Genomic DNA, 27,124 nt, shown 5'->3' with positions numbered 1-27,124 from the left:
GAAAAGCTTAAAAATAAGTAAATTATCACAGGGGTAGTTTTATCTTTTTTGTTAGTGGTGTTGAAGCATAACAGAAGTTATTAGCTGCCTTCAGGGGTGCCTGGAAAAGCCATCAACTTGACTTAATTCCCTCTTAAACTGCAGACTTATATACCAAATTGATTTTACGTATATCATAATTTCAGTAGGAAGACAAACTTCAAACTGCTCTTCCAGCAGGCTTTCTGCTGGTTAGTTCAAATAGAATTCTTTTCAGTTCTTGCAGTAGCATGTGTCTCAGGTCTCATATCTTAGAGGTTTACTTGGTATAATGTACTGGTTTATTTATAAATAGTAAAATGAGCTTTTTTCAAAGAGAAAAAGGTGAAATGGGATGGAAAGGAAAACTGCGATGGATTTACAGCAGTTATGTTAAATAAATACAACTGTGCAAATATATCTTAGCTCTCTGCACTTGTGAGTGTGATGAGAAAGTAGCTACAGGTTTGATTTCTAATGTATCTGTTTGGTTCTAATACATATCATATTGTGATCCCTTCGATACCCATCTCTCCACACTGGGATTCAAGAACTGTGTTTCCTAGAAGATACTTCATCAAATGAATGTGATCTAGTAGGTGCATCAGAAAACACCTGCTTGATGCTGAATAGGACCCAAGAACCCATTTTCAGACTCCTTAATGACAGCTCTTCACAGTGGTCTATTTAGTTTAAATTGAGAGAAGGAAACAGCAGCAAAAAAAGAAGATACACTATTCTAAAAGAAGCAGAGAAGCCCTCCTCAATGCCACATGTGCCTAAATCCAGGTTGAGATTTCTACCTCTGAAGCCCAGTTCCAAAGCGTCACTGCTGTCAGATTGTGGTTAATCACCAATTTAAAAAAAAAAAAAAAAAAAAAAAAAAAAAAAAAAAAAAAAAATCAGTGAAGTTTTTTGTGCTTTCCTCTGGCCAGCCAGAGCCTCCTTCCAGACAAATGACTCCTGCCCTCAGTCCATTCAAGCTGTCTGCTCTGAGAACAGGCATGAAAGTGTGCGGTGACTTCAGGGCCACATTCTTTCCCTCCACAAAATAACAAATAACAGCAAATAACTGCCTCTGATTTTGGAGCTGCTTCTAAAACATTTCCTGCTTGTTTTTTTGCTTGTTTGTTTTTGTTTTGTTTTCTGTTTGTTTTTTTTTAATATATATTCAGAAAGAATATATAAATTCTTCTGAACTTAATCAGTCTTACCTGGTTTGCGGGAAGGCAATTTGGTCTTAGTTTTCCTCTGTGTCTTCTGGTCCACCACACACTTCCCTGTATTAAAAGACAACAAACTTTTATTAAGTTTAAAAGATTGCTGTAGATTATAGGCATGGCAAAGAATTTTCATACAAAATGTTGGATGGTAAATCTCCTTAACTATTGTACTAGATGTTTAATGGCCTCTAGTGGTGCATAGAGAAAACCAGAACAGTCTCTATATTTTAAAACAATTGTTGCACTGTGTCCCATAGTTTATATATTGTTAATATCATTTTCATGAAAGCTTTAAATGTTTTTCAGAACAAACTGTGGTGACTCATTAATTTTTCATGAGGTGCTATGCATTTTTATGAACATATGATATAAAATTAATCATTTTGAAATCCACAGATAACCATGGAATTCTACAGCTCTCCCTTTGGTCATGGATATTCATGACAGTACTATGGCTATAAGTGTTTAAATGCCCATTCATAAATATTCTAGGATGTCACCTTCTGATGCCATATAACATTTTGCTTACATTTTATGAGTACTTCACTTGGGTATTTTCCACTTGATAATGAAAGTAGAACCTTCAGGGACAGTTATTAGTGTATATAAATTATTTTTAAAGCTATCTTATTGTTTTGGTTTTATTCCTAGCATTTTTTTCTTGGTTATTATGATAAGTTCAATGAGTTCTTTGAGAACATCTTGGGAATTTCAGGTTTTATATTTATAATCAAGGATGCAACATCCATGTAAAGTACCAGATGCAACAGAATATGAATTGCGATTCTAGAGAGCAGTAAAGATATAAAAATTATGTGTTAATATATAATTTAATAGTTCTCAAGTGAAAGGGATGTGTTGCACCTAGTTGCAGGTTTGTCTGCACAGAATCAATGTCATAATCAAGACTCTCATCTAGAGTTACTCAAGTGTTAATAAATGACCTGTTGTGGAGAAGAAACAGTAAGTTTGGCATATAAAGGTTGCACCTACATCCTCTGAAGTATTGAAGAATGAAGGCTTATAGACCTTTAACAGTGCATGTAATCAGCTTTGAGTAAATGACAGATCCTTTAATTCTATATTAATGTTAATTCTTACAATAAAGTCTTTGTACATCAGTGTTAAACAATGTCTTAATTTCTTTATTTGATTAGGTTCTCATTGTGGTAGGGGCATTTGATGTGTGAATATCAGCCCAGGTGTTTTTTGTTTGCCTCCACTTGATCTAACCGGTCCAACCCAGCTCACAATAGATGTATTTGTGTTTCTTCCCCATCCTCATGTCCCTCATTTTAGCACAGGACAGTACTGTTTGCTTTGTCTCCACATTCCACAGTGGAGAGCGATTGAGGATGGAGCTTCGGTGGTCTTCCCTTCCCCTGGGTCTTCTTCCTTCCTTGCAACAGTGTGACCCATAAGGGGGAAGAAGTCACAAAATCTGGAGAGGAGGCAGGGAAGCTCATGGTGAATTATCTTCTATTATCAAGGCTTGCAGTCATCTGAGAAATTAAGAGATTAAAGAGGGGAGAGAGACCCTCATCTTTCCTCACAACCTTTGAGATTGTACTGGCTTCTAAAAAATTTGGTAGCATCCAAAGATTTCATAATGTCGTGATATTTACAGGTGTAGAACATTCTAGAAAGCTCTCAATAAACATTAACAGCTAAATTGTTTTACCTATAGGTGATTTTTACCCAAGATATTTGTAGAGGATGTAAATCACCTATTCTGAAATTTCTAATTATAGGACACATTTAGTTATCTGACTTGTATTTCTTAGCTTTAAATGCAATGTTTATATATTAAAAATTAGTTTCAAAAGCAGGGTAATTTTCAACAGACCTCATCACACTACAGCTTTTGTTGTTTCTAACAGGAGCTGAAATTTGTTTCCCAGTTATGACTGTTCAGTGTTTCTAAAGGTCAAATCTATAAGGGAATTTTAAAATTAATTATTCAGGCTCACTAAAAAGTAATACCCATGCACTGGTAACTTCATGCATGTTCTCTCTTGAAGATAAATACAAATGTAATGTAATGTCAAAAATAGGAAAAAAAATGATCTGGTGCAAGTATTCTCCTTACAGCAATTTTTTCTCAATCAGGAAGTTAAATTGAGTTATTTTTGTTTTGTAAGATTAGTTATTGTTAGAACAAAGTCTCTGGAAACATAAAAAATGAGAAGGAAAAATGAAGGATAAAGAAAATTAAAAAGCATAGAAACCACAGAGGTTAATTTAACTTTGATTTCCTTGAGGTAAATCCCAACTTTCATTAAATGGTACCATTGTGGAATATCTTTAAAAAAAGAACAAGGAAAAAAAAATTAAAATAAAAGCCTTTACAAGAATCCTGCAAAAAGGTGAAGAATTCATAGAAGTGGGTTGGGTTTTTTGAGGGGGGAAGGGGCGTGGGGAGAAGCTGTCATTGATGTATGTCGTGAATGTAAGTAAGTATCTGTAGCTAAAGAACACCCAAAGAACCTTTCTGTTCAACAAGCTAGTCATCTTACATGAATTCTAATATCCTTCTTACCATCAGCCTTATCAGGACTGGGAAGTTCAAAGATGTAAAATTAAGTTAGGTACCTAAATTCTACATAGGGTGTAGATGCATACACACCTTCACAGTAAATGGGAGATCACTAGAATTTGTATGTCTAAATCCTCAGAGCTCTTTGAAAACAAATGCCCACAACCAGGCAAACAGGGCTGTGATGGGGAACATTGGTTTGGGTATTCTCAGTCAGTAATGGATGAGATCAGTCTGCCACCCTGAGTGATGTTTTCCATAAAGACTGTTGTAAAAGCAGACATATATCCCTGTCTAGAACCTCTGAAGAGCTCTGTGCGGCTGTGCTGATATTTTTTTTTTCAGTAGCACTGAGACTGCATGTCCAGAGAATCAGATGTACCGTAGTATAGCATTCAGATCTCAAGTGCTGCTAAAAATGAAAGCTGAGCAAAATATATGGTATTCATTGAAATTTCCTGTTGGTCTTTTTGGTCTTAAAGCTTATGCATATCATTTTGGTTTGGGGAACTGGACAAGAAACTGTTTCTAGCTTGTCCTGCAGTCGGATGTTAGTTTTGCTTAAAATACAGACGGACAACAAAATAAAAGGGAATTTATGAGGCTGGGGATTATCATAGAACATCAGCTCCAACATAATACAACTTTGTTTTTCTAATAATTGCCTCTAGATGGGTGTGATTATATTTTGTTGAGGGCAGTTATTATATCATGTCATGCTGTAGTATTATTCCAAGTCCTGATTAACTGACACATGGTGACAACTGGTCATCGCTTTGGAATTAGGCTAGCTCACAAGTTAAATTGTATCATGACATTAGAATGCCTATGTTAAAATAGAGTGAAAAAGCTTTCAACTGACAACATAGTGTGAGAGCTAACAAGACCCTATTTTTAATCTGAGAGCAGTAACTAACTTTCTGTAAGTGACAGCAATGCCTTGTGTCCTTTCACTTTGTAATGGAGTTGTCGTACTCAAAAAGTTTGAAAACAGTTCAGACTTCATCTGCAGAGACTGTTATTATTAATCTTGCACCCTAAATTTACAAATACTGTTTTAAAATGCAAACTAGCGTGAAACTGAAAAACTGACTGGAAACTCACCATTTAAGCCTACATACAGCATGTAATGGTTTGAAATAGCAAACTCCTCTCTCTCTTTTCAGTAGCTCATTGTGCCTCAGTCCTTATCCTTTCCCGCTACCTCATAAGCAGAACTGAGCGGGCTTCCTGAGACTCTGGCTAATAAATGAAAGCTGTATAAAAAAGTGCTTGGAACATAAGACATATCCAGGACATATTCTGTCATTTAAATGAATCACCTCTTAAAACTAGGAAAAATAATTTCTAGCATTAACACTGCTCATTTCAGCCTATTTTGGCAGGAAAAAAAAAAATAAAAAAAATTGTAAGATATATATTTTAAAACACTGTGCAGCCCTGTCTTATATAGATTTTCCTCTCCCACCCTGGTACTTGAGTGCCTTCCAGAAGCACATTAAGCAACATGACTAATATCTGTCTCATCTTCATTCTTTTGCTATGAGCTGAAACATTACATTATTTTTCAAAAGCTACCTGCACGTTGATGAAGTATCATCTTTGCAATGAGCATAAAATAACATAAAGTCTTTAAATAACCGTGAAGATCATGATAAAATTCAACCTTTGCGGAAGCTAGTACAGTTTCTCTTAATGTAACTGGACAACTGCCCAGTTATGCCAGGACAGTTTCTGTACACCAGCGTCACAAAGCAGACTACCTTCTTGATGTATGGATCTGCAGAACACAAAAAGAAGTGATCCTTCACAGCAGAATTCATTTGGCTGTATGGGAGTTGTTTGAGGTTTTTTTCTAATGAGTACAACAGAGGAGGTCTCTTTCTCTCTGGAACTACAAAGGTATCCAGTTGTGTAGTTGTTGCTGCTTTATTATCCTGCATAGGGTTGCTAATGCAAATAACTCTTAAACTGTCTTTTGTATCAAAGAGTACAGAAGACTAACAGTCTGACTTTTTAATGGCATAATAACTTACTCTAAGCAGCAGCAGAGATCTACAAGAAGACTGAAAATTAAATAAATGTGCTATTATTCAGTCTTACAGAATGCATATGTATTGTGTCATATTTGGACTACAGGAAATTTAAGCTTGTGGATTTGTTCCTCAGTGTAAACAAAGATTGCAGGCAGTATGGACCACATTGCATTAGATGCTGCACAAGCACAGAACAAACATCTACCACTCCCTGAAAAGTGTGGTTGGCTTCAAACAAACTGACTGGGAGATTGCTAAATAATTCCCCTGCAGAAAGACATAATAGGCTAACAATCTCAGGCAAGAGGAGCTGCCAGCAAATACAGGTGTGCTTTGCTGTAACTGACCTATGCAGTGGCATGATCTTCTAAGGTAAATAGTGGGATTCCCAGTATAGCTATGGCTTGGGAGAGGACAGCATTGAACTGCTTTCAGCTGATCCCCAGCATACAGAGCTTTATGGAAGAAAAGTCAAGGGGCCTGGATTCACTGCTTTCATTATTTTATTTCCCAATTTTTGTTCAACTGTACTGATCTGAAAGCCTGGCTTCAACCTTAAAACAAATTCTAAACTTCTCTGCCATCTTTTCGTCTTCCAGATTGTGTGGCTAGAGAGCTCGATGTGTTCAGCAGTACAGCCAGTAGGCATTATTTCTTAGGAAAAGAAATGCTGATTATATAAAATAGTAATCAGGATGATTCAGATGTCAAGGAGACCACCAGGTGTCCTGGTTTGAGAATTGTTGTCCTGATTTGTCTCAGGATCAGCAAATAAACCAGAGACACCAGGTCAGGTTTAGGACTGAAAAACAGCTTTGTTTTCCTTTTCCCTAAAACATCTTTGTCAAAATTCATGTATAATCTGGAAAAACAAAAGATAAAACCATATGTTGTGGACCTCAAGTTATTCTGTTTGGCACCAAAGGATAACAAGTGTTTCTTTTTACTTGTGGGTTTTGTGGGGGTTTGGGTTGGGTTTTTTGTCTTTTTCTTACATAAACTATTTGGCGAAAGCAAATTCTTTTCCAGATGGAATTTATTCCATATGAAGAGCTCTGTTATTAATGACAGTTTGGACATTGATACATTTATTAGAATATATTTTCCCTTTAATAAGTGCTTTGATGTAGCGAGAATGTTCCCAATGTTCTGTGTATATGTTTTCATGCCAACCCTGTTACAGTTATCTGGGAGATCAAAGACTGCAGCTCTGCAGTTGCAGCCAAAAAGAAGCAGCTCTTTTCTCACTGAGTCCTTGTAGACTAGTCCACAGTGTTCAGTGGATTCTGCTTTCAGCTGATCACAGTTGCAAATACTCAAATTTAGTGTAGATGTTTTTCTTATATCACCTTAACTGCCATCCTGTCTTTAGCATTGCAGTGGTTTTGCATTTTCATGAGTCACTTCATTTAGCACACACAGATGTGTCTATGGGCAACAACCACATACTTAGAACCTGGTATGTTGGCTGTGTGATGGTTGCTGCATCAGTGAAAATCATTTAATCACAGCAAACAGACATGGCTTGCCAAAGGCATTGCCATCTCTGCCTTACTGTCTTGCAGTGCTCCATGTGCAGGCCACAGAAATCATTGAACTCTTTTCCAAAGGAAGTTTAAGCAGGTTGAAAAGCAGACCTTATAGGAAGATGGAATCTTCTAAAATCCCAGAGAAGCTAGGCCTGGTTTGTCAGATGTGTTTAAAGAACTACAGTACATGCTGAGTGAATTTCTTGGGAAAACCTAAGAGCCATATGGCAGTTGAAGGGTTGAAACAGAAGAGATGATTGTGAATTTCCACTGTACACCATGGGCTCAGTTTCCTGCAAAAATACATTCTACCAGCCACAATTTAGAAATAGGTTTATGGTTTGGGCCTGAGTAGATAAAGGGCATAGAAGGAGTAAAGTCTGAAATCCTTTTAAAAAAACTTACGGTCTGCTGTTCCAAAACCAACAGCTAGCACAAACTGGAATAATTAGGCTGGCTATAATATGACTGGTGCAGGCTTCTAGTCCTGTTCTTCAGCAGAGTAGCAAATTCTTGAAAATACTAATATTTTCTTAGTATTACCTGGCCATGTAATATATTTAAGAGGGATTTCTGCTCATTTCTACTCAGTTCTCTTATAGATTCTCTTCAAAAACATTTACATATAAGTTTTCAGATTATTTCTGTGGTGTTCTACATTGTATGAACTGCAGCAAAACGGAACTTTCCATTAACTAAGTATTTTTAAATTGTGAAGTTTGCGAAGCAATTGTCATATAAATAACTTCACTTTTAGCTTAGAAGATTTAGTATATTGGCTATGGAGGATATTGCAAGGGATGGCAATTGCTATGTTCAGACAGTACACGAAGAAGTGGAACTATCCTTACTGAAGGTCTTTTAAATGGTTTTGAAGTTCAGTGTTAAAGGTTCTGCATCTTTCTATCTTGCTGGTGAATTCAGGCTATGTTCTATTTTTCTTTACCTCTAAGTAAAGCTATTTCATATCCAAACACACAAATTTCACAAGTAAAACACTGTTACGACAAACTTTACTAATGGTGACCTAGGAATGAAACCAGGAAACCCTTGGTGCCTTACTGTTGTGTCCATTAACACCTGCTTGTTTTCTCTGCAGAATTTTTCCGAGAACTTCTAGAGAATGCGGAAAGATCCTTAAACGACATGTTTGTCCGGACGTACGGCATGCTGTACATGCAGAACTCTGAGGTGTTCCAGGACCTCTTCACAGAGCTGAAGCGCTATTACACAGGAGGCAACGTGAACTTGGAGGAAATGCTGAACGATTTCTGGGCTCGGCTGCTGGAGCGGATGTTCCAGCTGATAAACCCCCAGTACCATTTCACTGAGGACTACTTGGAGTGTGTAAGCAAGTACACAGACCAGCTGAAGCCGTTTGGAGATGTACCCAGGAAGCTGAAGGTTCAAGTGACTAGAGCGTTCATTGCTGCACGGACCTTTGTTCAGGGGCTGACAGTAGGCAGAGAGGTTGCAAACAGAGTATCCAAGGTAATCTAAAACCAGAGGCTTTTAAGCTTGAATTTGTTTCAAATTTACTAGACAATTGAAATCTGATAGTGTACTTCTTTTTTAATATGGGGGGCTGTGGTTTTGGTTGTTTTTTTATGTCTACTAATCTACCCATCCTAATTTTATCAATAGGAGCAACAGTTGTTTTTACTCTTTCTGGAGGTATTCAGGCAATGATGATTGGAAAGCATTTATTAGGTCTTAGGGCATGATGAAACATCAATATGCATCAGTGTTATAGCATGGACATAATTGTCACGAATGGTTAAAAATGGACCATATATATAAAATACTATTATGATTTTCAGAATTTAAGTGTTCCAAGTTAATTTATGCTGCTGTTCATTAGGGCAATACAGCCCTCACATCAATCATGCAGCATGCATGCTGGGTGATGGATTTTGTTAGAAATGTCTAGTCATGTTTTTGATGAGAAAATAGGCGAATAGTGACACTTCTGTAGCTTGAGCTTTCCCCGGGGATGGTTTGACTCACATTTATTTTAGTTTTAATTATTTATCTATGCAAATATTTAGGACGATTATAATCCTTGAGGTCTTCAAATAATTGAAGCTATGTCAGACAAAAAAACACACACAAAAATAACCTGTCTGGGTACCAGAAATGTGCCTGATTGTCTTTTTATTACAGTTTTTCAAACTGAGGTATATTTTTCTGAATTGCTGTTTGAACTAGACACTTATTCCATGGTCTGGCTATTTCACAGTCCTAGTCTGTACTGTATTTGTGCCTTAACTATACTCTGAATTCTGAAGTGCTCTGGGGTGATCTTCTATGAAATAGCCAGATACTGACTTCTGGACAGTAAGTGCATGCATTATTTTGATATCTCCCCCTTGCAAAACTTTCCTGCACTTACAAGCATAAGCCATTCCTCTTCATCAAAAGAACTGTTTCTCTTACTTCATTTAAATCACAGCCAGAAGGTGAGGTAGAACTGATATGTTGATCACTAGACTGCAATTCCAGAGTTCAACAAGATGAGGCTTCTAAACTCTTTTTTATCCTGTATGATGTGATATTTTGCAATTACAAATTCAGAAGCCAAGAAGCCAGAAAGGTAATCAACAAGTGAAAGACTGATTTTATGCCTAAGACATCGCATGGGAAGAAAGGGTTATTTTGCACTTGCAAGTAAGTGAATGAAATACATGATCCTGATTACCCAGCTGAAAACAAGGTCTATTCCTCCCAAGTGCCTTCTCAGGCTACAGGGTTGCCTTCCCTTTTTCTGGCACTGTCAATTCTTTCAGTCCTTTCTGAACCATGGCAGGTCATTGCCATGAAATTCTAGCCCATCTAGTCTAGTTAGAGATAGATATGGTTGTTTAGCCTCTGAGTGTACAGAATGCATATATCTGCAGCCCAAACTTCCTCTGAAGAGCAGTGATGTCCGTGTGGGTTAGGTTTTAAGTGAAAGTGCTGAGCTCTGATTTCATTGTTGTCAGTAAGCATTAAGTCGTGCTGCATCAACTGGATCAGATTGTAAGGAGTAAGCTGTGCAATTCATATAATAAATGTGTAATTTGTTAATCCTGACCAGATTAAGGTATGAATTGTCTGTTGAGATGTCACTTTCCCTGTAGTATGTACATGACTATAGAGACTCTGCAGTTGTCTCCACTCACATATGCAGGAAATGTTTTCATCTTTCCAGCAGGCTTTTGGACATATAAGCCCTTTCAAAAATAGGGCTTATTACAAGATCTCTAAATGTTTCTGTGATCCTATAATGAGAGCTACTAGCTCTGTAATCATAGAGTGAGACATTTTGTACTGTAACATGGAGATTATAACAATGGCTCAATAATGCTTCTGGTTTTCTCCTTTAATATGAAACCAACATTCAAAATCTTTAAAAGTGCTTGGTGGTTGGCGCAAGTTATAGGTTCATTGCACAGGTTCATTGCTTAATGTGTACATAAACAACAATACTCCAATAGGCTACATCTAGGACACTGTGTTCAGTTTTGGGCCGTTCCCATACAAGAAAGGCATTGACAATCTGAAGCGAGTTCATTGGAGGTCAGCAGCATGGTAAGGACTAGAGGATTTGCCTTGTGAGGAGAGGCTGTGGGACTGGGGCTTGTGCAGCCTGGAGAAGAGGCAACTTCAGGGGCACCTATCAGCAGCTCCTGGTGCCCATCGGGAGGTCATCAAAGAGATGCAGCAGAGTTCTTCACAGTGGGACATGGTGTGATGTGATGAGCATGAGTTGAGTCAAGGGCCAGTTCAGACTGGATATAAGGAGAAATTTCACCATGAGGAAGCTCAAGCAGTGGATCAGTTGCCCAGAGTCCATTAATGGAGGTCCTGATTGTGCAAAACCATTTGAGATTACAAGGTCATGCTAGTCTATGTTCAGAGCTGGCCCTGCTTTGAGAAGGCTTGGATGGGATGTATCATGAGCACCCTTCCAACTGAAGTTATCCTGTGATCCTGCTAAAAGATTAATGAAATGAATTTTTTTTTTCTTAAATGCAGAATATGCTTTGAATGCAAGACTGATTTTGGTATTAAAAGCTCAGTGGCTATATTCATACCCATAGCAAATGGGGAAGGATTGCTCGTTTTAGGGACTTTGTGTCATATGCAGCCTGCTGAGGCAGATGCAAAGAACCCCAAGTGACACCAAATGTTCAAGATTAATAAATATCCTGTTGAAAGGCTGTGATTACCCTGAGATCTAAGCTTTTGTGATCATATCATAACTATGGATTTTTATTCTGGTCTACCTACTGTAGAAAATGACAAATCCTTTTATTTAACAATTTTAAAAGACTGCAACCATTCCTTAGAGTTAGCACATAACTTGACATCTGAAAAAGAAGCAGGTAAATATTTTTTGTTGTTGTTTTGGAAGTCATCCAGATTCAGCATGGATTTCTTTTTCATTGTTTCTATTATTGAGAGATTCTGTGATAATGATCCTACATCTGGCTAAGTCAGGAGAAACGATAAAAAGAGAAAAATAAAAGAACTATTGCAGTTCTTTTACAGAAATCTTTGTCCATTGTCTGCTTTGACTGGGAACAGAGGGGGATCTCTGAGCTACAACATCACACACTAAAAAGATTTTTTGCTTTCTTTTTGTGAAGCCATTATCTCACTGAACTGCCACTGCCAAAGGCCACTCAAATAGGAGAAAGTTGAGCCTGCACCTTAAACACCATGAGATAGAGTTTTATTAATGAGAAAGTTGGTAACAGCTTCTCCTTTGGGCCTTTAATTTACTGTCTCAGCCTCTTCTGGCCTGCTTCGGTAAATGAGTTGGTGGATCACACACACAGAAGGATTTGTTCCCAATCTAATGTCAGGGATACATCCTTTCCAAAAATTTCTCTCTGGAGAGGGTGTAGTGTTGGTACTGACTGAAAATTATGTAGTCAGTGTATTCCTTGAAAAAGAGATACACTCCCATCTTTCTGGTTGTGTATGCACTCAAGAACTCTCAAAATAAGCAACACATATAGCAAGTATTTTCCTCTTGCAATACTATTTTGCTATTTACTTATGTCAGTGAGTTGATAATTTAGATAAGTCAAATTTAGATAAATGAGGACAGAGGGCAGTTGGGACTTGTATTTTTTGGTCACATTGGTTGTTGTGGGTTTTTTTAATGTTTCAGTTGTAAGCAGACATGGTTGGTTCCATCTATTGGATGTTGTGCGGTTTTAACTGAACAATGTTTTAATCATTTCCAATTATACTTTTTAATTTTCAAAGAATTTAAAACTTTTTATTTCTCATATGAATGCATTTAAAACAATTTCAACCTATATTTTTATGGGTTAAATCTCCACTCAGTGTAATACATTTCAACTGGCTTGAGTAGACTTCCTCTCACTAAATCTATATTTAAGTGTCAGTGTTTTTAACCGCATTTTCTTTTTCTCAGTCTTTTCCTGGAGGAAAAACGAAGAAGAAGAAAAAAAAAAAGCACCAAACAAACCTTCCTGGACGTCTGTAATTTAGTATTTCATGTTAAAATGGAGAAACTACTGAAACTTTTTCTGAAGTCTGCCAGCTGTGATTTCCAGCAATGTGATAGAAAAGATGTTTGCATATGTTTCATGTTCTTTTACTCTGTCTAAATTCTGCATACTTTACAAGAAAATTATGATAAGTTATTCTCTCTGACTCTAAAATAAACAATCTCATAATACTCTCTTTGAACTGTCACTGAGTGGTAGAAAATGTAAGCAGAAGAAAAATAGGGAGGATAAAGCAATTAAAATAAAAAACAGGGAGCGTCTTTAAGACTTTCCAGGAGCTTATGATTATGATTATGATTCCTGAAATACTTTTTCCCAAATGTATTCATAAATGAATTACAACAATTACGAATCTTTTTGTACTGGAGAATTTTTTCATTAAATAAGGAAGAGTTCTGGACCAAACACAGCATGTAGAAAATAGAACTAGTTCCCATGAAGAGATCAAGACTGAAACTAAAGGTGTTTCAAAAAACAGTCTAGATCCCTAACTGGGTGCAAATTCACCAGAAATACTATAATAGTCAGTACAGGCAATGTTGTTTTCCTAATAGGGTGTTATCCCATCAGGACAGAGTTCGACCCAAAGAAATTTTTTGTTGGAGTTGTTTTCTTTCTGTAAACTTTGCACTGAAAGTTGTAGAAAGTAGGAGGAAAAAACCTAATTTTTTTTTATGTTTAATAAGCATAACTTCTCAAGCCTGACTTGTTCTGATTTCGTGTTTTAACCTGGCTAAATTCACATTGAGAGCATATGAGTTGAGCAGAAAAAAAAACCAACAACAAAACCAAAAGTTTGACTGGTCAGTCCTATCCAAAAGCACAGTCATTAGCCAGCTGTCATTTCCCCACTGTTGCTCAGAGCTCTGACTTAATCCTGGTCAGACCTCATTGGCTCTTGTTCCAAATCTGGCTCACTAGGAACAGCAAGTGAATGCAGGTTATTCCTATTTGCATGGATCTGGGGTTGGTTCTAATTTTTTTTTGATAGTTTTGCTTTTTTCTAAGTTTGATTCTTTTGTGGTTCATTTATTTTCCAGATTTGGCCACTTTCTTCCCATTACATGTTGGGATAAGGCCAGGAAGAATTCACACTTGCAAATTCATGCTACCAGCAACAAAGGTAGTTTTTATACCACGAGTAAAGTGAAGCTTAGCTCAGGGGCATCATTAGGAGCAGTTAGTGATTTTGTAAGTGGAATACACATAAAAGATTTGTGACCCAGGCACTAAGAACTTATTTCATTAATACATTTAAATATTAATTATCATTTATTACAAAATAAAGCAGGCTGTTACAATGCCTTTTGCACTGTATGGCATTGGCTATACTTCTCCCTCTTTTTAAACCAATTAAAACCATTCTTCCCCTGAATATTATTAAATTATGTTAATATCAGACTTCTTATTAGGAACCTGGTGATAGATGGGCAAAGTGAAACAAATTCAGTAATACAATTATAAGGTTAAATCTAAGATTAGTAATGAAAAGCAGTCTCTAGTAATTGCTGGTGATTACTTCTACTCACAGAATGCCAGGCCACTGCTTTTCTAATATGCTGAATCAATATTCTTACAAACTCTGCATTTCATGGTTTATAAATAAACATTTGACAGTTTGTGAGAGCCATAAATAAAGGTCAATATTGAATGTCACACTTATTCATAATGTAATTATTATGGGGGGGAGGGGAGATATGACATGCTGATAAGTCAGGTAATTAAAAGCCAAAACGAATACTACTTTAATGCTGGAAAATGTGATTTGCAGGGTGTGACAGATAAAGAGCTACGTGTCCTGTATATTTAAACTTCATTTGCTGAAGACATTTGGCTTTTTAAATCGTTCATAGAGGGAAAGGAGATTTAAAAAGGACTACGGTTTTCACTAAACTTTAATTCCTAGCTCAATTTATTTGTTTGGGAACAGCCCAGCCATTGTGATTTCTTCTGTGCCTACTGTTTTAAGGTTTCTTTCAGTCAGTCATTCTTTGTGTTTTAATTGAATCAATGTATCTTTCCAAGAACTGGTTCGTACCATTCCATGAATGGGCGACATTCTTTTTTCCTCTTCCTGATCCCTGATGTTACTCAGACATCGAGTCCAGTGATTATCCAGCCAGTGGGGTTTTGGAACTCAGACATGTCTGTGGCATAGAAGCAAGATCGGTGTCTACACTGGAGTGCTTTGTAGGAAGTATTCTTTGATTTGAGGTTCGCCAGCTATGCAGGAAATGTTTCCTCCTCTCTTGGAAAAAAAAAAATACATCCACCAATCTAGTTAATTTGCAGATATTTCGTGGCAAGATAAATCAGATGCCTTCCAGATGTCCCAGATTTACTGCAGGTCCACTTACCTATTTTACATTTTCTGTGCACTGAAACATCAGATGTCCCTGAAGAGCAGCTCAGAAGAAAAGGCCTAAAATGAAACAGCAGCAAGAGGGAAACTGAGATAGGACCAAATGCTGTTGTGGTCCATGTCCTGCCTATTAGAATTGTCAGATATAATCCAGCGTGGCATCTCGATTTCTTAGGTTCTTAATTTTCTTTCAGATAGGTTTGTAGTGACCTTAATAACCTGAGTTTAACTGAGTCATACTGCCCAGTAAGACTTTCGATCTTGTTCTTTATTCCTTAAGTAAGTCTACCAAGTTCATTATTCCTCACTATGTACTGCTTTGCAGCTCAAAATCTGCACTAGTCTTGTCTTCCTGAATTCTTTGTATCATTCCTAAGCAGAGATCTTCTTTGTATAATTCCTAAGCAAAGATCTTCTGACACACTGATTACAGTGCTTTTGTGCAGTTGGTGCTTTTTTAAAAAATGCCTGTGGGACAGAAAATACCATCTAGTTCAGCTTTACATGAAACTTCTACTTATATATTAAGAACAGAAATTAAATTACTTCAGTTTAACAATGTCATTAAACACTGTCATGACATATTAGAAAATCATTATTCAAATCAAGGTTTCTTTAGGATTGCTGAAAAGCACAGTTTACATACAAACCTTTGGAGTTTTCTTAGCAGCTGTATGTCCCATCTATAAAAGATGTTGATGAGACACCTGCAGAAGCTATGTAAAGGGAAAACTTGGAACTTTTTCAGGGGAATTCCTAGAACAAAGAGTGTATCCGAATGCGTGTCATGATACATAGCGAAGTCATGATAGCAGGAATACAAAGAAGGAAACCTCACCCAGGAGCTTGCTGACCCTGCTAGATTTAGACCTTCTCTGTAATTAATCTTACAGCAGGTTTTACATTTTTTGCTGTTTTAACACAGGAGAGTAAAAGAAAATTCAGAAGAATCAAATGGAAATAGGAAGGAGATAAAAAAGTCTGAAGGTTAAGCAATGCAAGGAGATCTATATCGTCTTGCAACCTGCTGACTTTTTAGAATTACTCTTTTTACAAATTGTCTTCATCCTGTTTCAAAGACAGCCTAGGGAAGCACTGTTTCCAATCACAATTTGATAAAAGCAATTCATTTTATTTCTCACGTGAGCCAGAAGCACAAAAACTAATAAGTTCTTCTACCTCCAGGTTTCCGCAGAAAACATTAGTCAAGGAATTATCTGATTTACCTAAAGCTCATCAGAAATACTAGCTGGAACATAAATGCCTATCTGCTTAAGTGTTATTTTCAACAAAGTCATCAGCAACACATTGAAAAAGTAAAATTTCTCTGAGACTGTAAAATAATGAAGTCTGAAACCAATTATGTTGGTCTAAGTTCAATGCTCAGTTATTCAGAGATCAGGGACTGTTGGCTTCATTGTCTGTGTACATCTTGCATCTCAAAATATATCTCAAAAAAAAAAGAATGATGGTAGGAATATAGCAATGCTAAATGAAGCATTTCGCTGCCAGGAAAAAAAACAGTACTGGCCATCTATAAAATTTTAAACTTATCCTAATCCTCTAGTGTCTGTTTCTTATGGGAGGTTTTACGACACATCCTTGCTGAGGTTTTTCTGGAATCTTTCCTGAAGAGAAAATATTACTTCTGTTCAGTCCAGATGTTTAAGTCTATCATTGCTCTTTCACCTTCTCCTTTCCTCCTTCTGCTTTTTGTCTGTTGTTTTTTGTAAAGCCTTAGGAAGATTTCCTTTCATGAGTAAAAACTAAATGCACCAGACAAAACTGTGGAAGAGTAGAGCTTTCAATAAGATTAGGAGCATTTAGTTGACCCCAGCTATACACATCTGTCACAATTACGTGGCCAAAAGCAGAAACCAAGTGTACTGAGAGAGGATTTTAATACAAGAAATGCTTGCTTACCCTTCATAATGATTTGCCATCCTTTGACAGCTGATATACGAGATTTTGCATTTCCCCAACACCTCAGTACAGTTTTAGCCTGCAAACAACCTCCTTATTCTTGAAAATTATTTTGCTTTTGAAACTGCACAAGGTATTTTGATGTTCAAGTCTGTCCTGGTGCTGTGTGAGTTTATCTTCTGGTCTTTGATTTTAGGTTTATCAATTTTGCATGAATGCACCACTGCAGAAATTCCTGGATTTATTCAGGAAGCATGTACAGACTCCCCACTTTACCCCTGCTTATGTGATCTTCAGTATTGCCAAGCAATAGAATTGCATCTACACTTGTCTTTTGTACTTTTCATCCCATGATTCTTTTATTCACGTCCACATGTTGGCATTATACATGGATCCAAAAACGACTGAGTATAAGGCAATATCTGGCAATCTGACAAAGCCAAGTGGGGCTAGTATACTTGATTCACATTTCCTGAGTAAATGCTCTACATGCTGAGTTGTTATACCAAAGCATCAGCAGTTCTTTCTATGACAGAAGATGCTGATCTGATTGTTCTATTTCAAATGGAGGTTTTGTGCATCCAGTTGGTAGAGGGAAGCCTGAGCCACCGAAGATATCAATCTGAATTTCATAAAAGTAGCCTTCAGCAGTACAAGAAAAAGAAAAATTATAAACTGCATTCTTCTCAGCAATTTGCTGGCTCAACATTACTGCCACTCACTGTGATTTTACAACTCACTGCAGCAGCTGTTATGAACCCTGTTTTCCAGACGTGACCCAAAAAAAAGTGCATGCACATGGATCTAAGCATTTGCTTATCTGGGGAATGCAATAATTGACTAACTTTGGTTTGTGGCATCTAAGCCATGTGTACTCAAGCCAGCTCAGGCCTAGGAACCCTGGAAAAGTATAAGGAAAAGCTTCTCAACTCAAGCACCATCTTCTTTTTAGCTTTATGGTCTTCAGTGTTGATGGAACAGGGAATTGGGTTTAAGCAAGTCTGACCTAATTCTCACCCATGAAGATGTGGCCTTCAGTGCCTAAATCTCTCTTTCCACTGTGCTAGAAACCAAACCCGTATTAGATGACAAACTCCTTGTGAATTCTACACCCCAAACTGGTTACCTTTTGCCATGTTTGCAATTTCCAGGGAGACCTTACAGCAGCCATCCAGTGCTTGAAGGGGGCCTACAGGAAAGCTGGGGTGAGGCTTTCTACAAGGGTGTGTAGTGATGGAAGAAGGGGTAATAGCTTAAAGATTGAAGAGGGAAGATTTAGGTTAGCATTAGGAGGAAATTCTTTACTATGAAGGTGGTGAGACAGGTTGCCCAGGGAAGTTGTGGAAGCCCCATCCCTGGAAGTGTTCAAGGTCAGGTTGGATGGGGCTTTGGCAACCTGGTCCAGTTGGAGGTGTCCCTGCTCATGCAAGGGTGTTGGAACTAGATGTTCTTTAAGGTCCCTTCCAATCCAATCCATTCTATCATTCTGTGATTTTTACCCTTATCCCAAAGAAAGCATCCTATGGCTGTATCTTATTTTAAGTCTGATTCCCCAAGCCTGCTTCTGAGAGAAATGTCTTCCAGACTTAGCCTAGTACTGAAGCACTACCTATGTACATATGTCAGTTCAGTGTGTATTTTTATATGTAAAGGTCAATTCTCTATTTCAGATTCAGTCTGTGCCTCCATCTCCCTCCTTCCACTTTCCCCTCTGAATCAGTAAGAAGTACCTTTGCCATTGACTTCAAACTGAACTTGATTAGGGTCTGATTGTTAAGATCTGTATAAAATCAGGTAGAAAGCAAAGTTTATTAAGACAAAGGCCTTTACAAGGAGCCTACTGATGGAAACTTATTGCTGAGGAAATTAATGTGGAATAACAGGTTTTCAGTTACAAAATGATCCTTTAAAGATGTAAGAACAGTAGTACAAATCAGCATAGGTAAAATGTTCATAGACTCTCAGTATATGTAGCTAAATTCACATAAAATCAGCATCAGTGGAATATCACCCGTATGTTTTCTTTTAAACACACTGTAAAAGTTTAATACATTTCTGAAGTGTAAAACATCACCTGCCACCAGGCACATGTTCCAAACTGGGGACAGTCCCTAAGGTCAATTCCAGTGCTCTGTGGCAGCTAATTACAAATAGAAAAGCAGAAGAGATTACATACATGATGAAGAACATGAACAAAATTCACTGCTCCAACTGACTTGGTAAATTATTTCTCACTTCAGTGAGTGAATTTGGTTGCCAGAGTTTGTTTGCTAAGGATCCATACAGGCTCAACATGTATACAAAGCACTGAAATGGGTGTATCTATGAAAATGGGTTGATATTCATCATCTGCTTTTTCCATCAATTATTGATTTGGAAGGGAGTCTTTTCTTTATGAGTTACAATGTTCTGTAAGCCAGTTTTTGAACAATAGCTATAGATTGACAACACGAAACAATGTTCAAAAGAGATGTTGGAAGAGAAAGCTCTGCTAGAGACTGAACTTTTTAAAGTTTTGAACATTTCTCTTTTAACATCCCATCTGCAGAGATTCAGTGCTACAAGGACGTTCCCTTAGGCAATATCAATACAATGTGGAGGTTTATGAGCCAAGATACACATCAAAAAGAATTTTAATAAGCCTTGACAGATATATGGCATTAATAGTGCTGATGTAGTGAGGTAGGACCTACTCAGTGGGGTGTGTAAAGCACTGAGGTATTCTTACTGCTGGCTAAGATAGGACATAGAACAGACTGTCACTTGGTGGAAGAAAGAAATATGTTAACTCAATGTGTTGAATTATTTCCTTTTTTCATGACTAAAATTCTTTTCCTGGTGACCGTCTATTGCTCCTTAGTAGGAGGAGTAAATATCTATCAAAGAAAGATTAGATCTCCATGAAGTGAAGGAGCTTACTGCTTAATGAGAGTGATAATCCATTTCAACATTTTTTCTCTTGTCTTGGCCTGACACTCACACACACGGACACATACAGATTCACATAGTGCCACATTGGCAACTAAATTAGTGGGAGAACTCATTGTGTTATATGAGAGGTGAACCGGACTATCTTCCTTTGCACAAATTAGTAGTTGTTGAGGGTCACTCAGCTGTGTTTGTGCTCAAATATATTTCAGGATATGAATGGAAAAGACTAGAGTGTGAATATTCATATGGGCACACAATCTAATTGCAGGTTATACAAATTTTGCTCTTTGAGCTTGTAACGACTCTGTGTCGTGACCATCCAGTAGGTATTTATTGGACTGTGTGAAATTCTGATCTATACAGAGATCACAGAAAGCACTTTTTGGTCCAGTATCTTTGAAGGCAATCTTAAAACAGGAAAACATCCAGTCAAGTACAGAAAATTACTTTAGGTTTTCTGTACCGTGTAGATTTGTCTTCCGTAGTTTTAATTTTTGTCTTTTTTGGCTTAAAGCTGAAGCAATTCTGAGAGTCACGTTTTCCTGCTCATTTTTATCAGTGAGTAAGAACTTGAGTCTGCTATGCTGTCAAGTTGATATTCTTTAAAAACAATGAGAATAAACAAACACATTCTAATAGAGACATTTTCCCTATTGTGCTTTTACCTACATGTATTTGTAGCATAATCCAAAAAGCTTCAGAAGTAAAATGTTTTCTAGATGTTCTAAGGCATTCAAATATAATGCTGTTTAACATGAAAGTGACATGAGAAGAAGAACGGAAGCTCTGGCAAATAAAAATGCTTAGAAATGTGTTCATTAGCAAGAAAAGTTAAGGGCTTATGGTTCAGGGAATATAAAATGACTTGAGAAGTTTCTCAGAAACAGAGTGCTTGATGTGGAAAACACAGAGAAATTATCAAGAGTGATATTTATTAACAAGAAATTTATGTTGCCTAGGATAGGCACTTACCTGAACTAAGATAAAAATTGAGGGATCTGATGCTTTTTCTACGATCCCTGGAAAAAAATAGACACCTCTAGGGGGTATTCATATCTTGTACAGGTTGAATCATGATCTGGAGCCAACAGTCACCCTCCAGCAAAGGAGAGGGAACAGAGAGAACCACTAGTGACTGTTCAATGCATGGACTAGGCTATAACTAGTCCAAAGTAAAACTGCCTGATAACATGGACATCTTGATGAAACTTCCTCTACACCTAAAGATGGGAGTTACCCAAGGTGTTCTTACCAACATTTGTAATAAAAGTCTTACATTTTTTTCTTTCCTTTTTGCTTAACTGCAGAAAACATATGTGCATTTTGCTTGTAATGATTATTTTTTTAAAAAAATTAACTTTATTTCACATTTTTTAAATACTCTGTAAGTAATATTATATTACTTAAAGATATTTATTTATCATGGTTAAGATTTAATCAGAGAAGTCAAGAATAATGATTATGCACTCCTTAAGACCCCAAAAGGTTACTTTTTGCCTCCCACATAGGTCTATAGTAGTTAGTTCTTACAAAAAAATTCTGATTAAACTCACAGTTATAGTTTCTTCTTGTATAACCTGTACTTATCCAAGTATACAATATCTCAGTGATCAGAAGTTAATTTTGCAGATGATGGAAAAAGATTAAAATAAGACAGAATCAACTTTAATTTCCTTTAATGTAAAATGTGGTGCTTCATCATTCATTTTCCTGAAGTCAGACTAAAAAAGTGGGACTGCTCTTGAATTGAAATGGAAAATGTCCTCTTTAATCTACTGCTCCAGGTGTATGTAGATTATTCATGATTAGAATAAGGAGACCTTGTAAATTAAAGAACAGGTGACATGACAAAAGAGAAGAGGAAGTCTATGGTTTCTAGAGTTCAGCTGCTGTGCATACTTATAACAGAATTGCAATTTGATTTTCTTAGCAATCATTAATCACTAATCTTCAAATTAGTGACATTACAACAGGACTATAAATGTAATAGGTAAGAAACTTACAGCCTGATTATAGAAATTTCGGTCTGCCTGTTTAAATTTTTGACAGCCAGCATTAGTGTTATTGACTTACTATTTTCCCAACATAGGAATCTATATCCCAATGCAACTTATTTTGTTCTGATTGCAGTCAAAGGTATTTCCTGATTTTTTGGCAGGAGGCGAAGGTGAGGATTTTCGAGCAATTGCCTCAAATGAAATGGTAGTCAGAGAGCAATAAAGGGGAGAAAAAATGAAAACCACACAGCCCTGTCCCCTAACTATGTGTGAAGTGGGTCAAAGAAATACTGGCAGGTATCAGGTGTAAAGCATCCAAGAATTGCTCATGTAAATGTTTAAATGGTAGGGTTTGCTGTGGTAGGATCTGCAAGCAGCTGTAATTTCAGGAGAATATAGCTGAGTTATTTGTAACAGAGGTTTAGTTTTGTTTTGTTTTTCTGAGTGTCAGATTATTTAAAGCAAATAACCCCCACCCCCACAAAAAAAAAAAAAAAAAAAAGGTGCAGATACTTGTATTACTTGAATATCGATACAGTTATGCCTGAGTATTTTCTAGTTCCCAAATAGTTATGTTCCATTTAGCCTGATAGATTTGCCTTTGAGTGTTACTAACTTGGAGATGAGGAGTGGTTGGTTTTTACTCTGGGAATATAATTTTCATTAGGGATTGTTTGGGTTTTTTTTCAGATTTTCTAGATTCCTGGATTTTCCTTTTTCTTCCAGAGCATGAAATGAACCTGGCAAAGGAGTTACTGCCTCAGTAAATACGAATAACCATTTTCAGACTGTGCCTGAGCATTTTAATGGGTCTCATTTCAAAGCACGTGGTTTAGCTAATGAGAGAATTGACTTCAGATTGTTCCATAAATTATTTTCTAGTGTAGTCAGAAAGGTATAAACTGATTTACTGTGAGTGAAGTCCCTTTTACCTCAGGAACCTGTGGAAATGGTAGGTTGTGTAATATCAGCCCCCTTTTTATGAGGTTCAAAGAGGAACTCCAGTTGGAAGTAGCAGCCTACACTAGCCCAGCCACACTGCTAGGGAAAGGAGTCAGACATTGTGTATCTCCAGTAAGTTTTAGCCATGTAATCAAGAGACTAAAATTTTCATTGTGTCAAAGCTTATTTTCTGAGCTAGAAATTAATTACAGAAATTGAGACTTCTTACCTCTTTGTTTGCATAACAGGAAAAAAATACATCTCTGTTTCACACTTGAGAGCAGCCCTGTGGAAAAGGACCTGGGGGTACTAGTGGATCAAAAGCTGGACATAAGCCACCAATGTGCAGTTGCAGCCCAAGAAGGCCAACTCCATCCTGGGCTGTATCAAAAGAAGTGTGGCCAGCAGACCGAGAGAGGTGATTCTGCCCCTCTACTCTGCTCTGGTAAGACCTCACCTAGAATATTGCATCCAGCTCTGGTACCCCCAGCGTAAGAAAGATGTGGACCTGTTGGAACGCGTCCAGAGAAGGACCATGAAAATGATCTGAGGGCTGGAGCACCTCTCACCTCTCTTACAAGGACAGGCTGAGAGAGTTGGGGTTGTCAGCGTGAGGAAGAGAAGGCTCCAGGGAGACCTTATAGTGGCCTTCCAGTACCCGAAGGGGGCCTACAGGAAAGCTAGGAGGGACTTTTTACAGGTGCTTGCAGTGAGAGGACAAGAGGTAATTGTTTTAAGCTGAAAGGAGAGATTTAGGTTAGAGATCAGGCACAAATTCTTCAGTGTAAGGGTGGTGAGACACTGGAACAGGCTGCTCAGAGTTGTTGTTGGGGCTCCATCCCTGGAGGTGTTCAAGGGCAGGTTGGATGGGCCTCTGAGCAGCCTGTTCTAGTGGGAATTGTCCCTGTCCATGCAGGGGAGTTGGAACTTGATGAAGTCCCTTCCAACTCCAAAATTTCTGTGCTTCTGTGATTCTGTTTTCTTACATGGATTTTATGCTCTTTGCTCAAGTTTTAGTGTGTATTTCTCATCAGAGGAAAAAATATCTCAGAAGCTTTACTAAAGACGCTAAGAACTGTAGATGTAACCTGACCTTTACTGACTTGTTTATTTTTATAGAGGTTTATTCAGAATCACATTTCACTGAACATGGAAGCCCCTTGGGCTAGCTCAGTTAGTTTGGTTCATTAAACAAAAGAGTGTTACTTTGTTCAACAGAATTTCAGGTTATCCTAACTTTAGGTTAGCCAAGGTATGTAGCTTTGGAGTGTATTTGCCATAGGCTTCTTCAATAAACAATGAAAAGATAAACATCTCCAGAAAGCAGTTTACATCACCAGTCACACAAATTGACCTCAGGATACTGCTGTCCTTCTTTACCATCTGTTAAGGAGAAAATAGCTCTTATAAGTAACATTTTCTTCGTTTAGATTCTTTGGTTACATGAACGACATTAGGTGGGAAAAAATTTAGCCTGTCAATATTAATATGCAATATAGTATTTTCTAACTATTGAGTTAGAGCTTGTTAGAATTTTATAATGGGTTTTTACATCTAGCTACTCCCTCTTAATTAAATAACTTAAAAACAGTTGTTAATGACATTTTATTCAGTATATATTAGTTAGTCATTGTGGAAATTATTTCTAAAAGAAGAACAGACCAAGGTAATGATTTTCTGTAGAAATCAGCTAGTTTATAGGCAACAAATGCACAACTTTAATGCAGTTCAGTGTTCTAATGTACTAGCAGAGTTGACTGAATTGGGTCTCTTTAGCTTGGAGAAAAGGAGACTGAGGGGTGACCTCATCAATGTTTACAAATATGTAAGGGGTGAGTGTCAGGGGGACGGAGTTAGGCTTTTCTCAGTGATGACCAGTGATAGGACAAGGGGTAATGGGTGTAAATTGGAGCATAGGAGGTTCAAGGTGAATATCCGAAAAAAAATTTTTACTGTAAGAGTGACAGAGCACTGGAACAGGCTGCCCAGGGAGGTTGTGGAGTCTCTGTCACTGGAGACATTCAAAACCCACCTGGATGCGTTCCTGTGTGATGTACTCTAGGTGACCCTGCTCTGGCAGGGGGGTTGGACTAGATGATCTCTCGAGGTCCCTTCCAGCCCCTAAGATTCTATGATTCTATGAATTATAAAAAAATAATAGATTGTTAAATATGTTTGAGTAGAATTAGACCAGTTTTACTTCATTGAAAGTAGGATTTCTGAAAATGCTTTGAAACCCTCAGTTCTTTAAATTGCAAATTGATTAATCTCAGTATTTATGTGAGGAACCTGCTGGTAGTTGGTCAGCAACTGAAGAACTTTGGTCTTTGATAAAGGATCTAAATTAATGGTTAAGCAGTTAGGCATACAATTAAACAATTAAAGTATGCAGTCTGTAAATAAATCAGTGCTAAATATAACTTCCCTTGAATAACGAAGACATGAACAGAAATAGAAAATTATCAACATTAAGAAGATATCCTGAATCTCATAACCTGTACAACTTACAATGATATTTCATTAAATATACTGATCAGTTTAATGAAATAGAGTGCCTATATGTTTCTAGCCATTGAACTGGTCAAGTAAGATATTTTTGGGGGGTTTATTATGGTCTGTATCTCAGTCTTTTTGTTGCTTCTCCACATTCCAGATAACTAAAACATTAAATAATTATTAATATGTTTTGGTTTGGTTTTGAAAAAAAAAAAAGGACTTGTTGACTCAATCAGTTTTACATGGCTTGTTGACTAGAAGGTAAATTATTTCCAATCAGCAGTATAGATACAAATTGCATGTACCAATGTTGGATCAACAGCTGCAGGAAAGTCATTAAATGGATCAAGCTCAAAACATGGGCTTATGCAGTACCACTGCTGCACTGCACTTGTTGGTCACATTGAAAGTGCTAAAATTTTATTCATCTCTTTACTTCTGACTTTTGATATGTTCATGGTTAACATTCTGCAATTAGCAAAGAGGTCTCTGTAGCACTTAACATTAAAAGCATAACGTTAGCTTGAGTGTTAGCTATCCTGGGAATACAGTTTGTGTCTGTACGAGTTAAGAATTTATATTGCTGGAAAGGTTTTTAAGACACAACTTTAAAGTGTTATATAAAAAGTTAGGTAAGTACGTAGAAGGATACATAACTGGTTAGCAGAAAAAGTTCATGATCAGCAGGATTTTTTACTAAGTTGTGAATAATGCACCTATTGAAGTTGTTTTTTTGGTATCCTGTATCCCATAATCAGTCGCAACATGTGCTTGGACCTACTCTGTTTTCTCAAGACAAATGTGAATCTTGCACTCTGTTACTTTAGCTTATTGGTGCTTGAGACAGTTTTCTCCCATAAATTTATGTCGCATGAGCAATTGAAGGTTGTACCCTTTGCTGCATGTGCTGGGCACCTCATGGGCTGCCTAGGTTAACTACAGCAATTCAACTTCTCTCTATTGGAGTCAAATGCCTGAAACCACCATGTCATCCTCTCCTCTATTGTTTGTTCACCTCATTTTGGCTTTGGCATTTGGCATTGATATACCACTCTCTACAAAAAAAAAAAAAAAAAGTATGCTCTTCGTGCAGAAGGGGTGGCCTTGGCAGTGCAATGTGCACTCTCTCCACCTCAACCTACAGTGCACTGGCAACTGTGTCCTGGAAAACCTGTATATTACCTTGCAAAGGGCCTGCTACCATCCATAGACAATCAGGAACCTCAGCAGCAAATTGGTCACAAATGAATATCAGCTGTAAACTTTCAAGAACTGATTCCAAGTCGTTTAGGTGGGCTAGAAGCATGAAGTCTTCATTGTCTTTATTGCTAAATTAAGAAATTCCTGTTACACCCAGCCTGCTGTCTTTCACGTAAATAATTCTAGATTGAATAATAATTTTCCATATAATATTTACAGTGCAGATATCGGGAATCTTTCAAGAATATGTGGAGATATGTAGATTTAAGGAATATTATTAATGGAAAAATCAGAAAATATATTAAAATTGTTTGACTTAATGTCTGAGAAGCAATCTCTGGTCACTAGTGTATTAGACTACCAGGGTTAATAAATGAATGTCTCATATCACTGTCTTTTCAGA

At 37.2% G+C, this 27,124-nt stretch overlaps 1 protein-coding gene across 1 annotated transcript in view; it reads left to right on the top strand.

Annotated features, from left to right (window-relative positions):
• The window catches only part of GPC6 (glypican 6), a 514,022-nt gene that overhangs the window by 173,202 nt on the left and 313,696 nt on the right, over nucleotides 1-27,124 (top strand). Inside the window, exon 3 of the mRNA XM_010006359.1 lies at nucleotides 8,442-8,833. Coding sequence (XP_010004661.1) covers nucleotides 8,442-8,833 — 392 coding nt within the window. The remainder of the gene's footprint in view (nucleotides 1-8,441; nucleotides 8,834-27,124) is intronic.

Source organism: Chaetura pelagica, unplaced genomic scaffold, assembly GCF_000747805.2.
Source record: "Chaetura pelagica isolate M959 unplaced genomic scaffold, ChaPel_1.0 scaffold29, whole genome shotgun sequence".
Lineage (NCBI taxonomy): Eukaryota > Metazoa > Chordata > Aves > Apodiformes > Apodidae > Chaetura > Chaetura pelagica.
The sequence above is the reverse complement of the archived record's forward strand: the minus strand, read 5'-3'. Positions and strand labels throughout refer to the sequence as shown.